This window comes from Acyrthosiphon pisum, chromosome A1 (genome assembly GCF_005508785.2).
Source record: "Acyrthosiphon pisum isolate AL4f chromosome A1, pea_aphid_22Mar2018_4r6ur, whole genome shotgun sequence".
Taxonomy (NCBI): domain Eukaryota; kingdom Metazoa; phylum Arthropoda; class Insecta; order Hemiptera; family Aphididae; genus Acyrthosiphon; species Acyrthosiphon pisum.
Window position 1 is genome coordinate 123,602,378 of NC_042494.1, and position 22,225 is coordinate 123,624,602.

General features: G+C 30.6%; 1 protein-coding gene across 1 annotated transcript in view; it reads left to right on the top strand.

Moving 5' to 3' along the window:
• The window catches only part of LOC100169406, a 38,743-nt gene that overhangs the window by 15,029 nt on the left and 1,489 nt on the right, over window positions 1-22,225 (top strand). The window contains exons 2-6 of the mRNA XM_001944272.5: window positions 5,729-5,846; window positions 20,118-20,228; window positions 20,302-20,439; window positions 20,523-20,620; window positions 21,661-21,826. Of these exons, the coding sequence (XP_001944307.2) occupies window positions 5,729-5,846; window positions 20,118-20,228; window positions 20,302-20,439; window positions 20,523-20,620; window positions 21,661-21,826 (631 nt within the window). The remainder of the gene's footprint in view (window positions 1-5,728; window positions 5,847-20,117; window positions 20,229-20,301; window positions 20,440-20,522; window positions 20,621-21,660; window positions 21,827-22,225) is intronic.

Below are 22,225 nucleotides of genomic sequence, written 5' to 3' on the forward strand. Positions count from 1 at the left end.
TCTCGAGTGTATAGGTAGGTGGTATAGACAGGTACCTTACTATAGATACTGTCGGGCATTATGCTATTATGTAGTATTGGTACTTTTTACGCGCGTCTTGCAGCGGTGTACTGCTGCTACTACTAAAATACACTGCACAGACGAATCTATCGGACCGGAAACACTAAGACGACAACGCCAACACTCCGAGACCGGAAGCTCGACGAACGGTGCTGTATTACAATTTCGTCATGTTTATTGTTATAATAATATTACTTATTGGTTTATTATATTGTACTAGAATCACCTCGTTCGACGGTCTGTGTGCGTATCGTCATCGTCCATAATAGATGTCGGTACTTAAATCATACACTTTATATGAATATGATCTAAGTGTTGTTATAATATGGGTGTCTATATTATACTGATATGCGTTTTTCATTTTTCGCATTACACAACTTTTTCGTGCATCGACTTAACAGTGGGCCTTTCCCACGCCTCTCCCGCATATCTTTTATTATACCCTTTGACCACCCACAGTTCCGGCGTATTTTGGATATTACTGTCTTCAGGACACTTTCTTCGTGCAGAACTCTGTTTTGGCCTGTAATTTATTTATTTACGGGCCAGGAGCCTATTAATATGATTCACAGACATTTTTAAGCTTAAGTGGGCGTTACACATGTCCAGATTTTACTGTTGTTTGCTTTTATTTGTTGTTTAATTATATAATGATTCAGCAATAATACAATTTAACATAGTGCCAGCACTTAATAAAAATAATAACGCATTACAATTTATAAGTTGCTTGAATAAGTGCTGGTGCTCATTGCCAAGATGGTGAGATAAGACGCATCAACCGGGTGGTTTCTACCGTAATTTGTGCTGTGAGCGGATATGATAAAAGGAGAAGACGAGCGAGTGAAACGGGAAGGAACTTTAAAATTTATTTGATAGAGTAGAGCGGAAGCATCAACACGTCCATCAATTAAATTACGTAAAAATAAAAATTTAGCATCAACTGTCTAATGTACTAAAGAAACTAGAACGAGCTTATGGCGCTTATGCATATGTATAACATTGTATTAATATTGAATTTCGAAATACAATATTTATCAAGCAGTGCCCTATGTAAAAAACAACAAAGCTAATTAGATTTTTCATGCGCTTTGTTCTGCCTAAATGTTTAATATTATTTCGTCAGATGTTTACACTTTTATTGTGCTTTAATGATTTAACCCTTTTAAGTGTACTGGATGAACGTTCCACTAAGGTGTATTAGTTGCAGATCGACACAAAGACATTTGTTATGCATTATCGATGTAATATTATATTTATGTATAAACGTCAGACAAATTATTATGATCTCTCATGACCTTGCCGAAATCTGATACTGAAATTATTGTGGATACATTTTCGGTCAAGTCATTCAAATAACCTCGGTAATTAATAAATTCATTCATAAAATATGTATCCAGATCCTCGTAATTGGTTTTTGTAACTCTCGTTTTCGTATCCTGAGTTAGCTAGAAATAGCAAAAATATTTCTACTGGCTCACCATTATTTACCCCACATACGTTATAATCTTATCATTGCAGGTCTTTCCATAAAATATCTAATATATTAACAATTATTTTTGTTGGCACGTCGCCTGCCAAAATTTTTCGGTCTCAGAAAAATTCTGCTCAGATTCAATTGCCCCCATCTCCTATGTCACTGACCATAATATAATAGCGTTGTATTTCTAACTCAACTAAAGTATGAATACAATTTAGAAAAACTACTTTTTTTAAGATAATTATGTATTTACAACGGACAAAGACGAATATTATCGTAAATAAAAAAATTGTATTATTGGTATATAAATTATGAAAACCGTTAAAACGCTACACGCTTGCCGTATTTTCGTATTATAAACGTATCCATCTATTAAATAGGTCTGACAACACGCAGGGCCTTGATTTTGGAGCTACGTGACACGGATTGCATCATGTTTGTTTATATTATATAAAAATGATTGTGCGTTTTTTAGTATCCGGTAATTTCAAATTTGTACCAAATTTTGTACACAATATTATGTTTCTTGCGACTCAGCAGAGTGCTTATAACGTCATTTTTCAACCCATAGGTATATTATAAGTTGCTTATAGGGTGGTCCACTAAGTAATTTCGTTTTGGCTCACGAAAATCGAATACTTTTTGTTTATACATACGGTTGCCATTTATTACAGAAATAAAAGATAATTATATATGGGAAATCTATTTATTTATAAATTAATGTATGTTATACACTCAAAAATGGATCGTCTAACATAGACAAAAATTACAGAAAAGTAATATCTATCAGAAAAGTGTAAAGAGTAGTTTGAAAATATATAAGTACTAAATCTAATCCGTCACAGATGGATTGCCCATATCAATTCTCGGTTGAATTAGTTCACAACGATATGTACACCGACGCCAATTTGCCCGTGAACCGAGATATACTAAAATTGAGATACACCTAGGTTATAGCGCCATATTTTACTTTTTGTTAATTTTTTCTTGGTTGGAGTCGAGTATTAGTAATAATGTATTACGCATAATTTATGTACCTATTATAAGCACTCGATCGGTTTTAATCAATCCTTCGCTAGTATGATGCGTTTGATAGAGGATATTCGTCTTTGATAATTAATTTCAAATAATATATTAAAGAATTTCATTTTACCGTGCACATACACAGAGTGATTCATCAAGCATGCTTAGTGCTCATCTTTTTTTTTCAATAATGCAGTTATTTAAAATCCGATTTTTTAAATTGTTTAGTACCACTATACTTAAAGACCTTATTTTCAAATTCTTCAGATTTTTTGTACTACTTAAGGAGTGTCCTGTAGAGATAGAAACTTCTGTTTTTTAAATGAGAACCTCCCTTTTCAACTGTGACTTATTTAGCGGATAATTTTTTTCTGAAAAATTTGACGTATTAGAATCAAAATTTGAACGAGTATTTTTTTGAGTGATTTCACTTAATGTTCTAAGTATAACAAGTCTATGGTAATAGATTTATAAAATAGGGGGCTACGGTGATTTGAAATTTTAAGTCATTAATATTCATCATTAATAATTTGTAAAAATGGACCAAGTATAATTAATATTAATTCCAATATTACGTCTATTTTATATTTTTGTAAAACTATTTTTAAGGACTATAATTATCCTTAGTAGGTACAAACAATTAAATAACTAAGAAATTACTCATTCAAATTTTGAACTAGGTAGGTATATATCAATATTTTAAAAAAATTATCCACTTAATAATTTACAGTAAAAAAGGCGGGTTTCTCATTTAAAAACAGAAGTTAGTATCACTTCAGGACACTCCTTATAAGTAAAACAAACAAATTCTAGAATACAAAAAAATTGTCTTTGAGTATAATATTTATTAATTCCATAGATCAGAATTTGAATAATGTACCCTGTATAGCTGTTGTACAGGAGTCTCGTGGATTCATTCGTTTCAAATCGCCAATGCGTCATGACGTCATTAGTTTTTGACCTCGAATATACAGAGTATAAATTAACTATTACAATATTATATTTGTATAAGTGTTATCGAATTCGCCGATTAAATATTCATCGCCCAACTATAATATTATAGACGAGATAATTTTGCATAGTTTGGTATTGAAAGACCGGAGTACTGACAATTTGAATTGTTCGTAAACCGATATGATATTATGAGCTCACGACGATTTTGGTAGCATTGTTGGGGATCTCGATGAAAAATATCGATATTTCATGCGACAAGACAGCGTAGTTCGTTGCGTCGAATAAACACGCAGTAGAGTTCTTACAGCGGATTGTATTAATATGTTAAATCTAAAAATAATCGTGAATCACTACCAAGTCACAAGTCACAACGATTTCGTTAAATAATCTAAATAGTGAACTAATCTGAATAATATTGCGTGTAATAAAATGTATAAAATCGGCGGATTCGGAGTAAATACAGTGTTTAGTTCGCATTTTTAATTTTTTTTTCACATAAAAAATCAAATTTCGTAGAAACCATCCAATTAACGTTAAATCGATCCTGTACCAGTGACCGTATTATTTTAAACACTGCATAATATATACTAGAAAACAATAAACAATAATTATAGTTCGAAATAATAATATATTTTTCGTCGAAGATTATTACGCAAACAATAGTATGACTTAACGCTTCGTATCAATACCTACTCGTAGACAGTTTTTTTTTTGTTTTTGTGAGCAACGAAATCGAATTGCATTTACAATAATTTGTACATCACCGTCGTTATTTTCATAACACGATTAAAATGTATTTAATTAATAGGATATTGCAATTATCTGTCGGTGGAACACACCCAATACTGATTGACATAGTTGTACCTATAGGTATAATAAACAATATAAATCAAAGAACTATATCCATATTATGAACTACCTAGTATTTATAAAAAAATGATAACTATTCTCGGTCAACAATTTCGATGGATGTTTGTTTACCCAAAATACGTATGTGCCCGATCCATAAAGTCGAATCTACACATTTCTTTATCTATATCACCGATCCATACTGTTATTTGGATCCATGCAGTCGCATGTATGTCACATGTAGTTGGTTTTCCGATTGGCCTCGACCGCCGCGGGTATAGTGCTACTGGAAAATAAACAATACCGAATATTCGGCGCAATTTCGAATATATTATTTTATATATATATGCGAGTCGAGGTCGCTGTACCATGGAATTGCAGTCCCCTCTATCGTATTATACAGAATATACGTGTAGGTACGTTTTAAAATCCGCAGAAACCCGTGATATGGTCTGCAAAATAATAATAAAGACGCGAGGCTATTTTGACAGCGACACAAAGCCAAATGACAATAAATGTAAAAAAGATGGAAAAAATATACAAAAGTGGGTCGATTTCATCGAATAGTAATAATTAATTACGTACGAAACCCTTTTCTAGAAAATGAGAAATCGGTGAAATATAATCAAATGTAAGCGCGCCGCTGTACGTCTATATAATATATTATTATTATGGAGTTAATTGATCGATAAGTATCCTCTCTTTCTGTTGTATTCTGGTCGGGTACTATACGCTTATACCTATATAATATTTCGAATTTAAAAACAATAATAATAAAATATCGGTTTAAACGTCTTCGAATAAGTAGTTATACTTTCTACGCTTAATGTTATTAGAATATTTAGAACGTGTAATAGGTTCTGCCCGTAAAAGCTGTATATTATCGTAAATCAGTTTGTGCATTCGAAGGTCGTCCGAAACGTGTACGATAATACGGTTATTTTATTGTTTTTTTAAAAATACAATGTGATTATAAAATAGGTGTAAATGTGTAATGATTATACGTAAATACATCTCACTGCGAATTGCAAATACTTTACTGGACCGTGCATTTGATGTACTCACCGATACTATACATGATATATCATTAATTCCAGTGTGTATAAAACAAATGCATTGTGCGCACAATAATTGAACCATGTAGTTTTGAAATTTATGGTTTGGAGAACAACAGTAAAGTAATTTTCAATTAAAATTAAAACCACTAGCACTTTACTATGACGTATGTATTATGATATTTAAAAAATGCTAATTTTGAGATGTTGATGATGGTGATGATGATGTTACGAACAGACAGAACCCGTCAATTTTAAAACGCATAACCTTAACACAGTATATTAATTTGTATCTATTATGTGTTTTCAGAATGCCGTTAATCAGCGTAGTCAAACTTCAGTACTCGAACAAATGAACAAATATTTCTATTTTACAAGAACGAAGGGTCTTTTTAGAATATGCTATCCCAAGGACAGACCACCAGCAGGTAAATATATTACTACCGACACGATAATAATATTATATGTAGGTAGGTATTATAAAAAAAATTAAGCCACGCGTTTCCCAAGACGTATATATATGTACACGGGTAATATAATATAACGTCTCTAAGGGTACTTTGAAAATTCGATGCAGTCAAATCGGTTTATCGGGTTACTAGTCACGTTTATTTTTTTGTTACATATTATATTATTATCACGGTAAATACAGGCTAAAGAAAAATCGACTGTTGGTAAAAGAAAAAAATATTCATTCACACGAATTCCTATAAAAGATGGAAAAAAAAATACAAATATTTCATCAAATACGTTCTTGTTGAAATGGTTATATTATGTCTATTGGAATTGGGTTGGATAGTAAAGAAGGCTATTGGCTAAAGTAAAATAGAATGCTACCTTGTTATTTAGTTTTATTGTTTTGTTACCCGCCATTCATATTACCTATAAACAGTAACGTGCCATACTATAAATATTAATATTGTATTTTATTATTTGCATATTAAGTATATACACCGTATAAACGCTAAGACTCAAATACAAATGTGCATTAAGGAGTGTCAAATAAAAATTTAAAATTCACATCGATGCGTGTACTGATTATTACAACATAATGACGTATACTATTTTTTAGTCGTCTTGAAATAACCTAACAATTTGCACCTAGCATGCTCACGCCCATTTTTGGTTTAATAAGGAGCTTATTTAAATTTTGATTTTCAAAATGCTTAAATATTATACGTAGGTACAACATTTAAAAACCATATTTTCTGATATTCAGATTGTTTTGTATAATTTAAGGAGTGTCCTGTGGTGATACCAACTTTTTTTCGAAATAAATACCCGCTTCTTTCCTTTACATTACTAAGCCGATGACTTTTTTTGAAAATTTTGTATAACTAAATTGAAGTACAAACGAGTTGGTTTTCAATTCTTCAACGTAGTTGTGTATACTATAAGGATAATTGGTTTTTAAAATATGTGGACTTGTATGATGAATTGAAAATTAGAGTGATTCATATTTCATATAATTTATAAAGATTTAAAATTTTGTAAAAATGTCCGAGCAGAATGATTACTAGATTAAATATTATTTATTTTATATTTTTGTAAAAAATACCATTTTGCTTAATATATTATACAAAGTTTAATAACTCGAAAACTACCTACTCGTACGGTTTTTGATTCAGATGGATCAACATTTTCAACAAAATCAATTATTTGTTTATCAATTTATAGTAGTTATAAAATATAGTTGGTTCAAAATTTGAAAAATAAAGTTTGTATCGCCACGTGCACTCATTAAATTAAACAATATTTTGAGTATTCGGAAAATGTGGCATTTAAAAAATATTACTTAAAAATTCCAAAATTCAGAATTTGATTTAACTCTTAATTAAAGGCAAAATTCAGAGTGAGCTTGCTTGGTGAATCACTATGTATATTGTATATTCATCGACATTTGGTTCTTTACACTCAAGTAGGAGCTGACGTCATCACGGACGGTTTCATCGATCATCTAAGATGGATAAAAATCGCTCGACGCGGGTTCAATCACATCTAAACAACAGCTATACAATAATATTATTACTATCATACTTTACCGTTAAACGCGTATTATAGCATAACGATTAATATAGGAATAATAAAGTCGCGAGTCACAAACCATTACGCAAAAGTTTCGTATGATTCGTGAACCCGTCGGGCGAAACGTCGAATTTTCAATGTCATGTGGTGAACAAACAGTCTAGCGAAAAATAAAAAATAATAATACACATTTAAACGATCCATTGTAGTAGTATCTCAATCTGCGAACAAGCGAAGTTAATGAATATAATAATAATTATAATAATATATATTATATTAAATTATCGTAACGTACGACCATGGTAGCGTGAGAAATCGAGATGTACCTGAAGTATAATGTATTCCTAGGTATATGATTATGTTATGTACGTTTATCTCTTGTGTTGATGATAGTCCTCGATACAATATTATTAATTAGAATTTTCTCTATGTCCCGATTTTCGACCGGTTGTGAAATTCTCGCGGCTGATAAAGACGTTGCGAAATATTCTGATATTATATACCTAGCTAAACTCTATGTTTATAACATGTGAGTGTATCTCAAAGCGGTTCTTAAACGATTGAGTTTACGGCGCGGTGCCACAAAATACAGGAAATCAATTACCCATTAGAAGAAAAAAAATTAGAAATCACGACGATAATATTGTAATTTAACTAATAATATTGAATTTGGATGTGTCCGCGGAGCCCCCAGATCTAGTGGAACTGTGGAAGATGTAAGCGTCGAAATTTCTGCTTGTACTTTATATCAGATATTCAATTTAGAAGTAGCTGGCATTTCATTCAAAAACACCAAATTAATGTATAATCTCAATCTACATATTATATAATATATAAATATGATTATGATTGAGCTTCAGAGTTTTTGTATTATAAAATTATCTTTAATGATATTATAATATATTATGATACGTAGTTAGTAGGCTTTTAGTAAGCAAGCCACAGTAAGCAAGTACAATAAGTAGGTACATCCATAATATAATCACAACTCACAGTTAATTTTACAAAAACAATTGCGTATGAATACATTTTATTAATTTTTTTTAATAAATAAACATATAGATCTTTACAAATATGTATCATATTATGTATATAAAATTTATATTATAAATACTATTGACGTCTTTAATTTTTTTCAAAAAATATATAAACTATTGATATCGGTACAAATTATATTTATTTTTTACATCTCTGGCGCTTATGTTCTATTAATTTTGACGCAAATCATTTGTATTTTTTATATTTTATTCGGCACTCATGTAATATAGCTCCTATATATCACTCCAGCTGAACACTAGACCTCCACTTTGCATAATTTGCGAACGACTGTTGTATTATGTTCGTAAAATACCTTTATTCAGAAAGTCCTCCCGTTCGCCGTTTGTGATTCGACGGCGGCCAACCTTATATACACTCAAAACTATGTAAAAGTATCTATACAGTACAATATACAAGTCATTACAATATTAGATACAAGGGCGTCTGTGGGGGGTGGGTAGAGGGGGCCATGCCTCCATCTCCAGATCTTTTGTGCTAATGTAGGTATAGGGTATATATTTTTATAACAATTTTTAAAAGTCATTTTTTTTTGTCAAGAAAGAAAATAATAGTTTAATGTAAAAAATTAAAAATTAAAAACTCTAAAACAAAATCTTCAGTGCTCTCACAATCTCATAATATACGATGAATATACAGTACTTATTACTTAAATATATTATTGTCGATTTTTTTTTTTGACAAAGTTTGAAATAAAATTTTACACAATATAATACATAATGCTTAAAATAGTATAATGTTGTATTATAATATAACATGTTATGGTTAGATTCCCTTTCTGTGGTTAAGATTTTAGCTGGTTAGGTATCTACAGCATCACAATTAAAACTGTCCCGTGGGGGTAGTTTGGGTGGGTCCAAAATATGTATTTTTATTTTGTATCTACCTATCTCCTGTATAGCATATAAATAGTATTTAATATTATTACCAGTACGTGTTCAACCTCCGACCGAACAGCACGTGTATATCTTTCGCGACCGTGCGCTTTTATAGTTTCCGATAGCACTCCGTTAATTATGCCGGTGACCAGCGTACAGATAATATAATCATTATTTTCATTATCTGACGTGGAACATACGACGTAATGGGTGACAAAAATAAAACAGGCAAATCGCCTTTTACAAAAACAGAAATAACACTAACACTTACCCAAGGATACTTACTGTAAAAAACATACCCACAATCACTAATAAACAAATTCCCACCTACACCAAAGTAAGCTATTCAAATGCAAATCCAAGTTTGAATAAGTCAAACTCAAATGTCTCCATGGATAAGATTGATATATTACCGCCTCTTCCACTCTCTACTTCTACCTCCACCACCACCGCTGATCACCAGATTTCCGCCGCAGCTAATCAACACAATAACCTCTCCATTTCTGATAACCAAAACGTAATCGTTTTCAACATCAATATAACCCCAGTCTCACAACTAAACCACTTAAAAGCTGGTATAAACATTGAGGGATACGAACATACCCTTAGCTTTCGCCTCCAAATGTTTATAAATCAAGAAGACATCATTAAATTACCCGGGTCGTTAATTATCAATTTTAATCAAACCTCGTTTAGAATCTTTTTTACTGATAACAGAATTACTTGTTTCCTATGTAAAGCTGTGGGTCACACTTCCGCGTCATGTATAAAACAAACTCTTCATAGCAGCATAACAAATACACAGATCCTCAGTAACTCTCAAACATCACACAGCCCAACTGCAACCAATGATGATCAATACCACAGAACTATTAGAAGATATTCAGTTTCCTGAATTACCTCCAATAGACACAACCCAACCACAAAGCATCATGGACTAGACTCGAGAAAACCACGATAAAATTCTATCCCAAACCATACCAAATACTAAAACAACCCATGCAACAACGGAAACACCAATCACCACACAAGTGGTAAAAGACCTTTATCGGACACGAACACACTGAAATCTCCCTTCTCCCACACAGCATCAGGCAGTTATATGCTTTTCATTCAACCTGACAAAAAAAAGCCAAAACCAGCCACTCTAGATCCAGCTCCCGCACCTCCACCGACGACAACAAAATCAACACCTCGCTTCAGCCTACAGTCGCCTTCTTCAGGTATAGTGAGAAAATACCTCAATCACCCTGGACCAGTTTAAATACTTTTTGGAAAATATTAGAAACCCTAATGTTAATATCCACACATTATGCGATGAAATTAATTCTAACATTTCGGACATGTTTGATATGGCGCCGAGTAAGGGCAATCCATGGCCACCCCAAGAATCATAGCATATATATCATGAAAGATACAGAATCATGTACTGACCCTGATGAATATCTAACCTCTTTGGCAACCTCTTCTATCACAACAGTTCGGACGAAAACTACAATGTAACGCTTCTTGATAACAACATTCACATGAGAAACCAACACTATACATCTAGAATCAACCCCAATCAACTGTAATTTAACTTGTGGTATAATGTGGCCTTTATAAATCTGTTGTAGCCAATGGCCTTTGTCACCGAGGCTTTAATAAATGAAAAAAAAAATAATATTATCACATCACGTTTATTATTTAGGCCAATTTTGAATTTAAAAATATATCACTTGATAAGAATACCCGAATATAGCCTATAATGGCTGCGTGGGAGAAGGATGGAGATCACCACTCTATGGTTGCGCCACCGACATCTATTATACAATTCCCTTATAAATGAATACACATGCGCGCACGACGCTTATTATAATCATTATAGGTACATACAATAATACGTATTATAATATATCTGTCGGTCGCCCATGCTCTATTTACGTTGTCACATATTCACTTTGCATGACCGTCTAGTTAATCTGCACGGCACGCTAGAAGTTTTCGTTTATTAATTACGGACGTAAGTTTTTTTTTAAATTTCGATTTCTCTCTTCCCCGCGCGGTGGTGATTTACACCCATATTATAATATATTATTATACGCTATACATAAGATTATATATATATATATTAGATATATAAATGAGTGTCTATAACTATAATAATATAATAATACACTCGTGAGCCGTGTTTCCTTCTCAGTTCGAAAAACTATGTACCTAGGTACATTATTACTATTATTATTATTATTACAAACCCGACCATTGTTGCAATCGCATTCGCGCTGTAGTTACGTCACCGCGGCCGTCCACGAATAATGAAAAACGCGTTGCCGCTACATGCTATATCTACCTACATACCACGATCATACAGGTGTATTATGGTATACAGCTGAGCAACAAGTCGCTCTCCCACGGAACCGAAACGGACGCAACGACACAACAATAGAGCACATACACCGAGTGTTTCTATATATAGTACGCGTGTGTGTCGTCGGCCAAGGATCTAATATTATTATTTAATACATATTATATTATGTACAGTGCATATAAAAATATAGAACATAATACGTATTATTGTTATCATAATAATGTCTCGCGTAAGAAAGAAAATAATATTCTCTTCCCGAGAATGAACCGATTTTTTCTATTCCCTTTCGTCCGAACCCGTGTGACGCGCACACACATAATACAAATTACAATAATATTATATGTCATAAACCATTGGTAGGTACTTGCAATTATTATAATATAATATAATATATTATACTTACCTAGTAGAAAACGAAAGGCTGCCCACCATTTAAATTGGTTAAATCAGCAGTCCATATAGTACCTAAACACCTAAGCAGCTCGCTTGATAGTATACAACTAATACTTCACTATGTAGTTTCATTGTTTTAAGTAGATTAAATTTTATCGTATAGTAAAATCGACCGTCAAATATATTCGAATAATCGTAAACAATCATTTTTTCCATATAAGTTAATAAATAAGTACGTATCATGTAAATATTTTTGAGAAATTATAGAATAATGAGAAATCATGTTAAGACATTTTTTATAGATAATATTAAGTTCTAAAATAAATGCACTTATATATTTTTAATAAATTAAATGAAAAAAAAAAACTATTTTTTTTTGGCAATTGTTTGACCCTATTTTACGGCACGTTAATGTGGTGAGCTATGAGTATCAAATTTAACCAATATCACATTATTAATGTAATGAATAAAATTGTGGGGGGAGGAAACGTTGAACAAAATTGTTTAACCTTTTTTTCATTCTCAACAAATAAGAACCATCCTGGTAAACTTATAAAAATGTAGTATTTATTCGACTTCTCAAATAGGTTCTTGCAATGCTATATTTGTACGTAATTGGTCAAAACCAAATATATATTTGGTTAATTATTTAAAATTTTTAAGTATGTTGACGAAAACTATTAAATAGCTTTCTCATATTTTGTTTCGTACAATTTACATTGCACTCGTACAGTATTCACTATGCGCAGTAATCACAGTTTATAAGCGGAAGAGAACTGTATGAAAAAAATAATAATAACACTGTGGTGATGTATAACCTCATTCGACCGGTTTTGCTAGACTCTTCGATTAGTCGAGGTACCATTTAGTTTTGGTTTCGACGTTTACGGTTTTTGAAAAGAGTGGAAATTGCTGTCGGCGCGAGTATTGATAATATAAAATAAATATCGTTGTTATTATCTGGCTTAAATTTGATGATAGGTAAATAAAAATTTTTATTTTTTATTTTTAATGAAATAGATTTTGATCTCAGTTTTATGTATATATAATATGTGAAATATTAATGCAAGTGATTTAAAACTAAGACCATTATTGCTTCAGTGAGAAAATATAAAATATAAAACACTAGCAAGTATTCTAATTTCTAACACATTATTCAGCATTGTGTTCTTCATGTAGTATTATATAATATAAACGATTGACATATTTATAAATCCAAATAAATAATTTTTGATTAGTCGTTGATTCACTATCGTTTGATAGTAATATTTTAGTATAATATACTAACCAGACAATTTATATTTATTTATATTTTATAACATAGTTATAAGTGTTATAACATATTATATTATATCTTTGAAATCGTTAAAAATATATATACCCCTTTTGCTTAGAAAACCACTAAATATTAAATAACAAATGATACTATCGTGAGTTTACATTTTACCGTTAGAACAGGTTAGTCATCTATGAATTTTTATAAATATTTCAGCATATTATATACCTGTTTTTAATACCACTAACGTGTTTGTATCTAAATTTCTTCCTGCTTAACATGAATACATAATATTAATCAATGAGAACAGGAAAAATTTAGATAAAACTGTGTCATTTGAGTATGACGATTTATGCTTAAGGATTATGTTGCTTCCGATAAATGATCAGTTTGAATAAAGTTCGATGCACGTCCTATTTTTAATAAAATGTTTTTCATCGATTTGCTTAATAATTTCGAACTTGTTAATACATCGTAATAGTTCAATGTATGCAGCGGATAAAACATTGTGCTCATCCAACATTTTTGTCGTTTTACAGTTGTAAATTACATAACACGTATTAAAATATGTTTAAGTAATAATTTATTATACAACTACAACTATACCAGCTACCTATTTAAATTATGTCACTCACTTCTGGTATAGGTACTGATACTTAGTATAATATTAACGTTAACAAATCGTTGTATTACATATTATTAGCTATGTTCTTACCAAATGCACGACTGCATAATATCCCGATTTATTTATTTAGGATTAGGATTACGAAAACCAAATTAAATTTGTAAAAAAATGTGTAAATAATTTGATATTATAAGGATTTTTTTTTCTTAAATACCTACCGTTTTGTTAAAACTATTATTATAATATTATCTCGCGTCTTACGCATTCATATCCAATATAATATGTTCTACGAGTGTTATTATTACTTTTATTCCAATATAATAATATATTGTAGGCTATACAATTTATAGTGAAGTTTTTTTATCAAACGGAAGTGTGATAATAATAGTCTCAGAGTTATCTGAGTATATCTGCGTATCATATTATGTTTTCCATCGTAACATTTTGTATTATTCCCATGCTAATACTAACTATCATAAGACATAATATTATATAATACTAAGATTAAGATCTTATTGCATAATATTTTCTAGGCATAATGAATAATTATGATATAGAATTAATCTTAATGTCCGTAGATATTTATTTTATATATATTTTGCGGAGTAGGTTACATCTAACACACAACGTGTTCTATATCAGGTATTTTTAAATGTTTACCGACCAATACATTTCAGAAAAATTTAATATTTTTGTTTTGGTATATGAATGTTATTACTACACTGGTGCAGTTTGCTTAATGTTTGACAACAGTAATAACGATAACAACAACAACAACGACAACTTACTACAGCGATACCCCAGAGTAACAATAAAACTTGTCTGCCGAGGGTAGAATTTCGAGAAAAGGATACCTAGTTGAAATCACTACACGATGATGATGATATTGACGTGAACACCTAATAGCCATCACGATCGTTTTAGCACGAAGCCCGCCGACATCCCGGGGCCTTATAATATTATGATGGTATATATATTATATTCTTAGGAGTGTCCGCATTCAGCATCAGCTGCCTCTGTACCGGTTCTCGCCAGAGACTTGCCCACATTCCATGCGCGTGCGTGAGGGGCTCACCGGCAACCGGTTCCATCTGTGCGACTGTGCCCCATAATTGCTTCTGTAGGACGTCAACCAAGGTCACGTTTAGTGGCACATCGTGTGTGTGCGCGTACATAAAAAGGTATACCTACTCAAGAGAAAAGGACGAGAGAAAAATCCACAAGGGAATAATATTATTACTTCGGAGGTAGTTTTTTTTTTATTTTCCTTCGATCGCCGTCTTATACCAATGCAATATTTCTCTTTTTGTTTTAGCGGCCGATAGAAAGTGGTTGTGCATAGCGCCTGCTGTAGTATGAGATTCGTGATTTCACACTATTTGTCTGGTTAAATGTGCACTAATAACGGTTTTGTTTTTTCTCAAAGTGTCTGGGAAAACGATAATAATGATAATATATAAGTACATAACAATAATAGTAAAAAAAAAAAAATAGTATCATATTAATAGATTTTACTTTGTGTTTGAAATCCAACGAAAGTGTTTATTATAAACTTTGTATCTACTTTCCACTACTTTAGTTCGACTGTCCAAAAATTCAAAAACCAATTAACTAGTTTATTAATTAAATTTTAGTATCTAGACTTTTCACATTTTAAAACGAGTGACCCACGTGGCCACGCATTTAATAAAAAATGAACAATGAACAATTTATTATTCAAATAATTAACACACAAAACTTATAATAATTTATATTTCTTACATAATTATATATGTATTGCATGTATACCTACTATATATTATGTATACGCATAATATCACTTAGGTATATGAATATAATTATTTTTTAAAAGTATATTTACAATATAATTTTCAATTGTGGTAGGTCAAGATTTTTGTTGGAAAAACTTTTTTCATCGATTCTGATTCGACTTGGCCAGAACAAGATTTTGTTACACGCACGAATTAATGTACCTATAGAAAAATCTGTCCAAATTATAAAATGATTTTTTTTATGTACCTACCGAGTTGTACGAAAAATAACTTATTATATTGATTATTTATGCTATCCGATAAAATATACTATACTTAGGGCCAGTATTACCATCTCCCGTTAAATTTAACCGACTCCTAACCGGCCGAATTCGGCCAATAATAAAATCTGTTATCAGTCGGTTAAGCGTAATCGAAGCATACCGATGATTGTAATACTGGCCCTTAATATCAATAATATTAGTAAATAGGTAGTAATAACAACCATAAAAACCGTAAGAATTTAACTATTCCAAATTATCGTATTTGCGAGTGGGTTGATCGAATAATGAATATAGAGGGTATTCACGATCCACTATACGGAGTAACATAATGATCGATTTATCGAACCTCTCTAAACACTATAGATGTGTTATTGTACAAAACTTGACGAATTAAAACTAAATTAAAAGTAGGTAGGTAATACCGTGGTCCGACATTCGATGCGCTTCAGACCGCACATTAAAACAGCGTGAACACATGTTATATTTGTGAAATGGACTATAATATACAATGCCGCAGAGATAGTGGCGAGAATAATACATTGTAATTAACAAGTATGTCAAAGGAATACTCGGCATTGCAGTAAGTTCTTTTCCTCCAAGAGAGAAAAGCGCGTACAATTATCATCCAAATCGTATAATATTGTTACGCAATAATATTAAATAGATACTAGCCATTAGTACCGGGTTGCATGAAAAATGTATTCATTTAATGGTTTAATAAAATTCGATTGGCCACTAACACATGTTTAAGGGACTTTAGATCACTATTTAATCTTTAAATGATTATAGGGATTGTTCGTACGACTCGGCATAAGTACAAAAATATTGTTCGCAGTGTAAAAAACAAATCGACAAGGTATAGTTTGAAATCCCCGGCTCCTATGACACTTGTAACGCGAGTCTTCGGTGTTGGCTTAACGACGATGATATTATTATTATTATTATTATTCAATAGCCAGAATCGGGCTTTCGAATAATTGCATATTAATTATTATAATATTGTTGGGATGCGCGATGGAAATAAATTCTCAAACCAGTTCCTTGTCTATAATGTTATAGAGGTGACTGCGCAAGTTTTAGTGTCCTTCCGCAGTTTTTATTCCTTCGCGCAGCAAACCAACAAAATAATCTAAAAAATAGTATTATGTATTTTCAACATTCTACTTGTTTGCAATCGAATCGCCCAAATATTACATTATATTGCTGCTAACCAGGTATTATACCTACATTCCCATTCTCAAACGTTATTACTTGATGAAATCATAAGACTACGCTGCAGCGAATGTGGTAAATTCGTTTTCATATTCTAATTATCTTGACGTGACGTTTATAATAGGTAGGTATAGATTGGACAGATGACGATATTTACCGACCATGAAGTTTTCTAATACTGCCGCCGCTTATTTTTTTTTTTTAAATAATAATCAATTATCGTAGGTACATAAAATAGAATTTCTCTCCCCGATTTAATGACAAATAAAAAAAAATCAAATACGTGATTCTGGACTTCGTTCCATTCCTAAATCTTATCTTATCGTTGTTGAAAAAAAGATCGATTCCTATTGTTCTCCACTAAATTCATTACATTGACTTTTCAACGTCGCGCGTTGTTCTTACGTATTAAAAGAAACGAAAACGTGTCGTTGAATAGGTACAATATCGTTATTAATTAGAATTTAGAATGCCTGCAATCGTAATATATCTATTATGTAACGTAATGACCATCTATTATTGAATTGATCAAACATTTTTTATGTTGGCCAAATCATCCTCATAAAGGTGATAGGTACCTAATTGGTATTAATTGCAGTTTAACATTTTCACGTTGGTTATGCAAAAATTAATACTTTCAAATCTAAATAATTATCTAATAAGTACGTCTATACTCCAAACTAAATTCTCATTTTAATTTACTTATAACAACATTGATATACCTAATAATATGAAATAAGACAGATGTAATATACATTTTATTATTAAAAAATTCAAATTTTTACATTGTTTTAGTAACCTTGCTCAGTATTTATTTTAAATATTTATCCAATATTTATATACTACTAATGTTCAACGTTAAGTTGAGAATAATCCTAAATATGTTTGGCAATATCTTATATTGCATAAAAATCGACTTCCCGATTTTACTTTTTTCAATGTCGTGTATTTACGATAAGGAAGCGAATAATATTATGGTAAATACTATTATTAATTTTAATTCTTTTTTTAAAATATATCATGTTGTTCCAATCCGTATAATTTAAAGTGATTGCCAAATATTGATGGTTCTTATAGTTTTTTTTAAAATCTTATTAGGTAACAATATTAATATTGTAATACGTATAGACCTTAATGTACTATGTACTAACATACTATTAATTATCATTCTTCCTGTATCAATTTTGATTTTTTTTGTTTTGAGAATGTAATTTTCTAGTAACACAAGTGTAGATATTTTAATTAACAATTCTGTATGTGCTGGTAACCGTTTTGTTTTCCGATAAATGAATAACAAACCTTTCATTTTTTCCTATTCATAAAACAATTCAAAACAAATTATACTCAAATATTACAGGATATCATGATAGGACATTTTATGAATACGATTTAATAATACTATTGTAATTTGTAGTACAGTAAAATAGGCAAAAACATATATTGAATTACTAGGTGGGTTTGTGTATAAAAAAAGGGAGTAAGTAGGTGTCACTCTGCTGTACAGTAGGTTACAAGTGGGTGACTGTAATGGATGTTATTAAATTTGAATTCAATGATATAATAATATTGTATACGAAAAACGTTTCTGAGTGGAGACGGTTTGTTAGCCTAGGATATTTTATTGTATTTATATTGTTATTATTACCTGATAAAGTAGCCAGTTAAGTTGAATTATTATTATTTGTTTATTATTATATTTGTATACAATAATAGGTATACCTACTTTAGAAGTTTCAAGTACCCACGAATAATATTTCTACAAAACTAAAGTTTAAATTTTCAATCTTTAGTTCTACAATTTGAACATTTTATAAATTATAAACTATAAGTTTTATAAATTTTTAACAACAAGATAATTTGTAAATTTTCAATTTGATAAATTATGTCAAAATTTGAACTTTAAAAGCTCATAAAATAAAATCTTACTAATGTATTTCAATATTTTTAATCGGATATTGTAAAAATATGTGGTACATTTTAAAGCATTTTGACCCAACAAATAAAATTTTATTGACATTAATTATAGAAAAATAAGTAAAAAATTGAAAATTGAAAATGTTCGTAAACAGCTCAAAACAGGTCAAAATATTTCATGTATCTATGGTCATTTGTTTTAGAGTTACACCAAAAACCAAAATCGATTTTGTCAAAAACCGATAATGGGTAAAAATTCTTTTTTTCCAGTATTTTTTTTACGTTTTTGAAAACTACTGGGACTTTTAAATGTTGACCTTTTGAATTCACCAACTAGATTTACTTTCCCATCGAACAAGATACTGAAGTTGAAAATCGAAGCATTATTTCGACTACTTATCAACTATCGTGTACACAAATAAAAATAATAATAAAAAAAAACCCTCACATCATTGTAAAATAAATACGTTCAAATAATATATAACAGTTCGTTTTTATTCTTTTAATACATATACTATAATTTAATAGTATATTAAAGCCATTATAATATCTATCGAGAACAATGAAAAACACGTACTTATTTAATGAATATTGTTGAATTATAATTAACTTACTTTCGACTTTAACCCATATTGGAAAGGAAGGTTAGATTCTAAACATAAATATCACAATAAAACTAAAGAAACAAAAATTGTGTTACTCATGTATGAATGTTATGGATAATAATTAATGGAATGAGAAACTACTTTAATTATCAATTTATTTTTTTTCTTGAATAAACAAATGCATTGGAGATTTAAAAAATAGTTGAAGATGAATAGTGCTTCAATATGAAAACGATATTGTCATAATTTGTACATAAAATAACGATCTATTCACTATAACAATAGTTACGATTTAATTTGTCGATTACAATATTATTTATTTGTTTTCAGTTGAAACATATTTGAGTCCTGTTGAAACACATTGTATGAATGTCGACTATTTCTTCTTAGACCCGGAAAATCAGACACATGAGTTTTCTGAAGACGCCATGACCAGATTGCGTACGTTTGCACAAATTACAGTAATTGCCAATTGGTTATAGTTTAAAAAATTAATCCACTTACTCCCGTTTAGATATGGGCAGATCAACAATCGCCTTATTCATAGTGAGCTTTTTCGTAATGTTCATCGCTTTTTGGACCGGAGTCGCTGGTTGCTGGAGAAGATCGCCCGGAAATATCACGGCCACTGCAATTTTAGTGCTATTGGCATGTGAGTCATATTGATAATTATTACTTGTTGTATAAAAATCAATAAAATTATTGCTAAAATGACTAATATGATATCGTTTTCAGGTTTACTTAGTGCTGGCGCAATGGGATTCTGGCACGGTGTGGAGTATTACGAAAAGGAACGTGTGGTAGGAGACGAATTTTACCAGCAGTGGAATAGCGTAAGTTAACTGTTTAACTAAATTATACAGAGTGATTCACCACCCTGTACAATTGCACACTCCCTTTTTTAATCTTTAAAAACTAAATTTATTCTAATATTCTGCTTCATGAAACTTTTAAATATACATCGGTATTTATAAATATTTGATTTTTTATACCACTCAAGGTGTCGTGGTGATCAAAAAATGTCTATTCTTCAATTGAGAATATCCGTTTTTCCTGCAAATTGTTAATACCTAATATGCATTTTTTGAAAATTAATTGTTTAGTTTATATTATGTTATCTTATCGACATTTAAACGAGTAGTATAATATGGGTTATTTAACTTTGTGTACTAAGGACAATGATTACGCGTTAAAATGATATGGTGGCTATGATAATTTAAAATGTTAGTACTTCATATTAATCTATCAACATTCATAATTTGTAAAAATGCAGGATCATGTATAATATATTCAATATGAAATCTATTTTATACTTCTGTAAAATTATTTTTAAGGTCTTTATTAGGACTAGGATATTATTAACCTTAGTAGGTATATATATATATATATATATATATATTAATAACTCAGATACTAATCGTTCCAATTCTTATTTAAAAACATCGACATTTTTATAAAAGTCATCGGCTTAATAATTTACAGTATAAAAGTTTTTTTGATTCTAATTTGACAAAAAAAAATATTGTTTTGCCACAGGACACTACTTAGATGGTATAAGAAATATATATAATTGAAAATATGGTCTTTTAAGTATACTGAACAATTTAAAAAATCTGAATTTAAATAAATTTAATATTAAAGAAAAAATTGGAGAGAGCATATATTTAGTGAATCATCCCATATATCGTATCGATGCGTTTCTACAATAATTATCCGCGATAAAGATTTTTTTGTTGATATATTATTATTATGGATATGTATTTTAATTACGCGTAGGTACGGCTTAACAATTACATTTTTTTAATTCAGCTTTCATTACATAATTTTCTAACTTTTTAATATTTTATCGTTTGTTGTTATTGTGTTTGTGCAGATTCTTAAGGACAACACTCGTATATCTTACGACTGGTCGTTTTTCATGGCGTGGACTGGCGTTGCATTTTCTTTGGTGTCTGCTATATTATTTTCCGGCGCCGCAATCTGTCTACGAGGCGAACGCGAAAGAGAAGAGGCTCTCAACATGCAATACTTAATGCCTGGTTAGTATAATATATGGTATTTAACAAGTGCCAATGATGGAGCTAATTTATTGCTGTTGAGCATTTATTCTCTGAAGGATATTAAATCGTCAAATGTTTTTTGTGAACGTGGACGGGGGAACAGTACAATATTAATATAAGTGCACCATTTTATGTTTTGCACCAGGGGGAAATCACATTTAACTACCATTAAAATTATTTAATACGACAGTGTGATTTTCAGTGTTCCATTGCTGCGCATATATATTCATACTATGATCACGAATTGATGCTGCATTCAATTTAAAAACTGATTAAAATTAACCCATTAAAATTAGGGGTGCAAAATATTTTAACCATAATTATATAATATTTTATTAATCAAGCGATCAGCGCTCAATTTGGTTTTGGTGTCTCGTA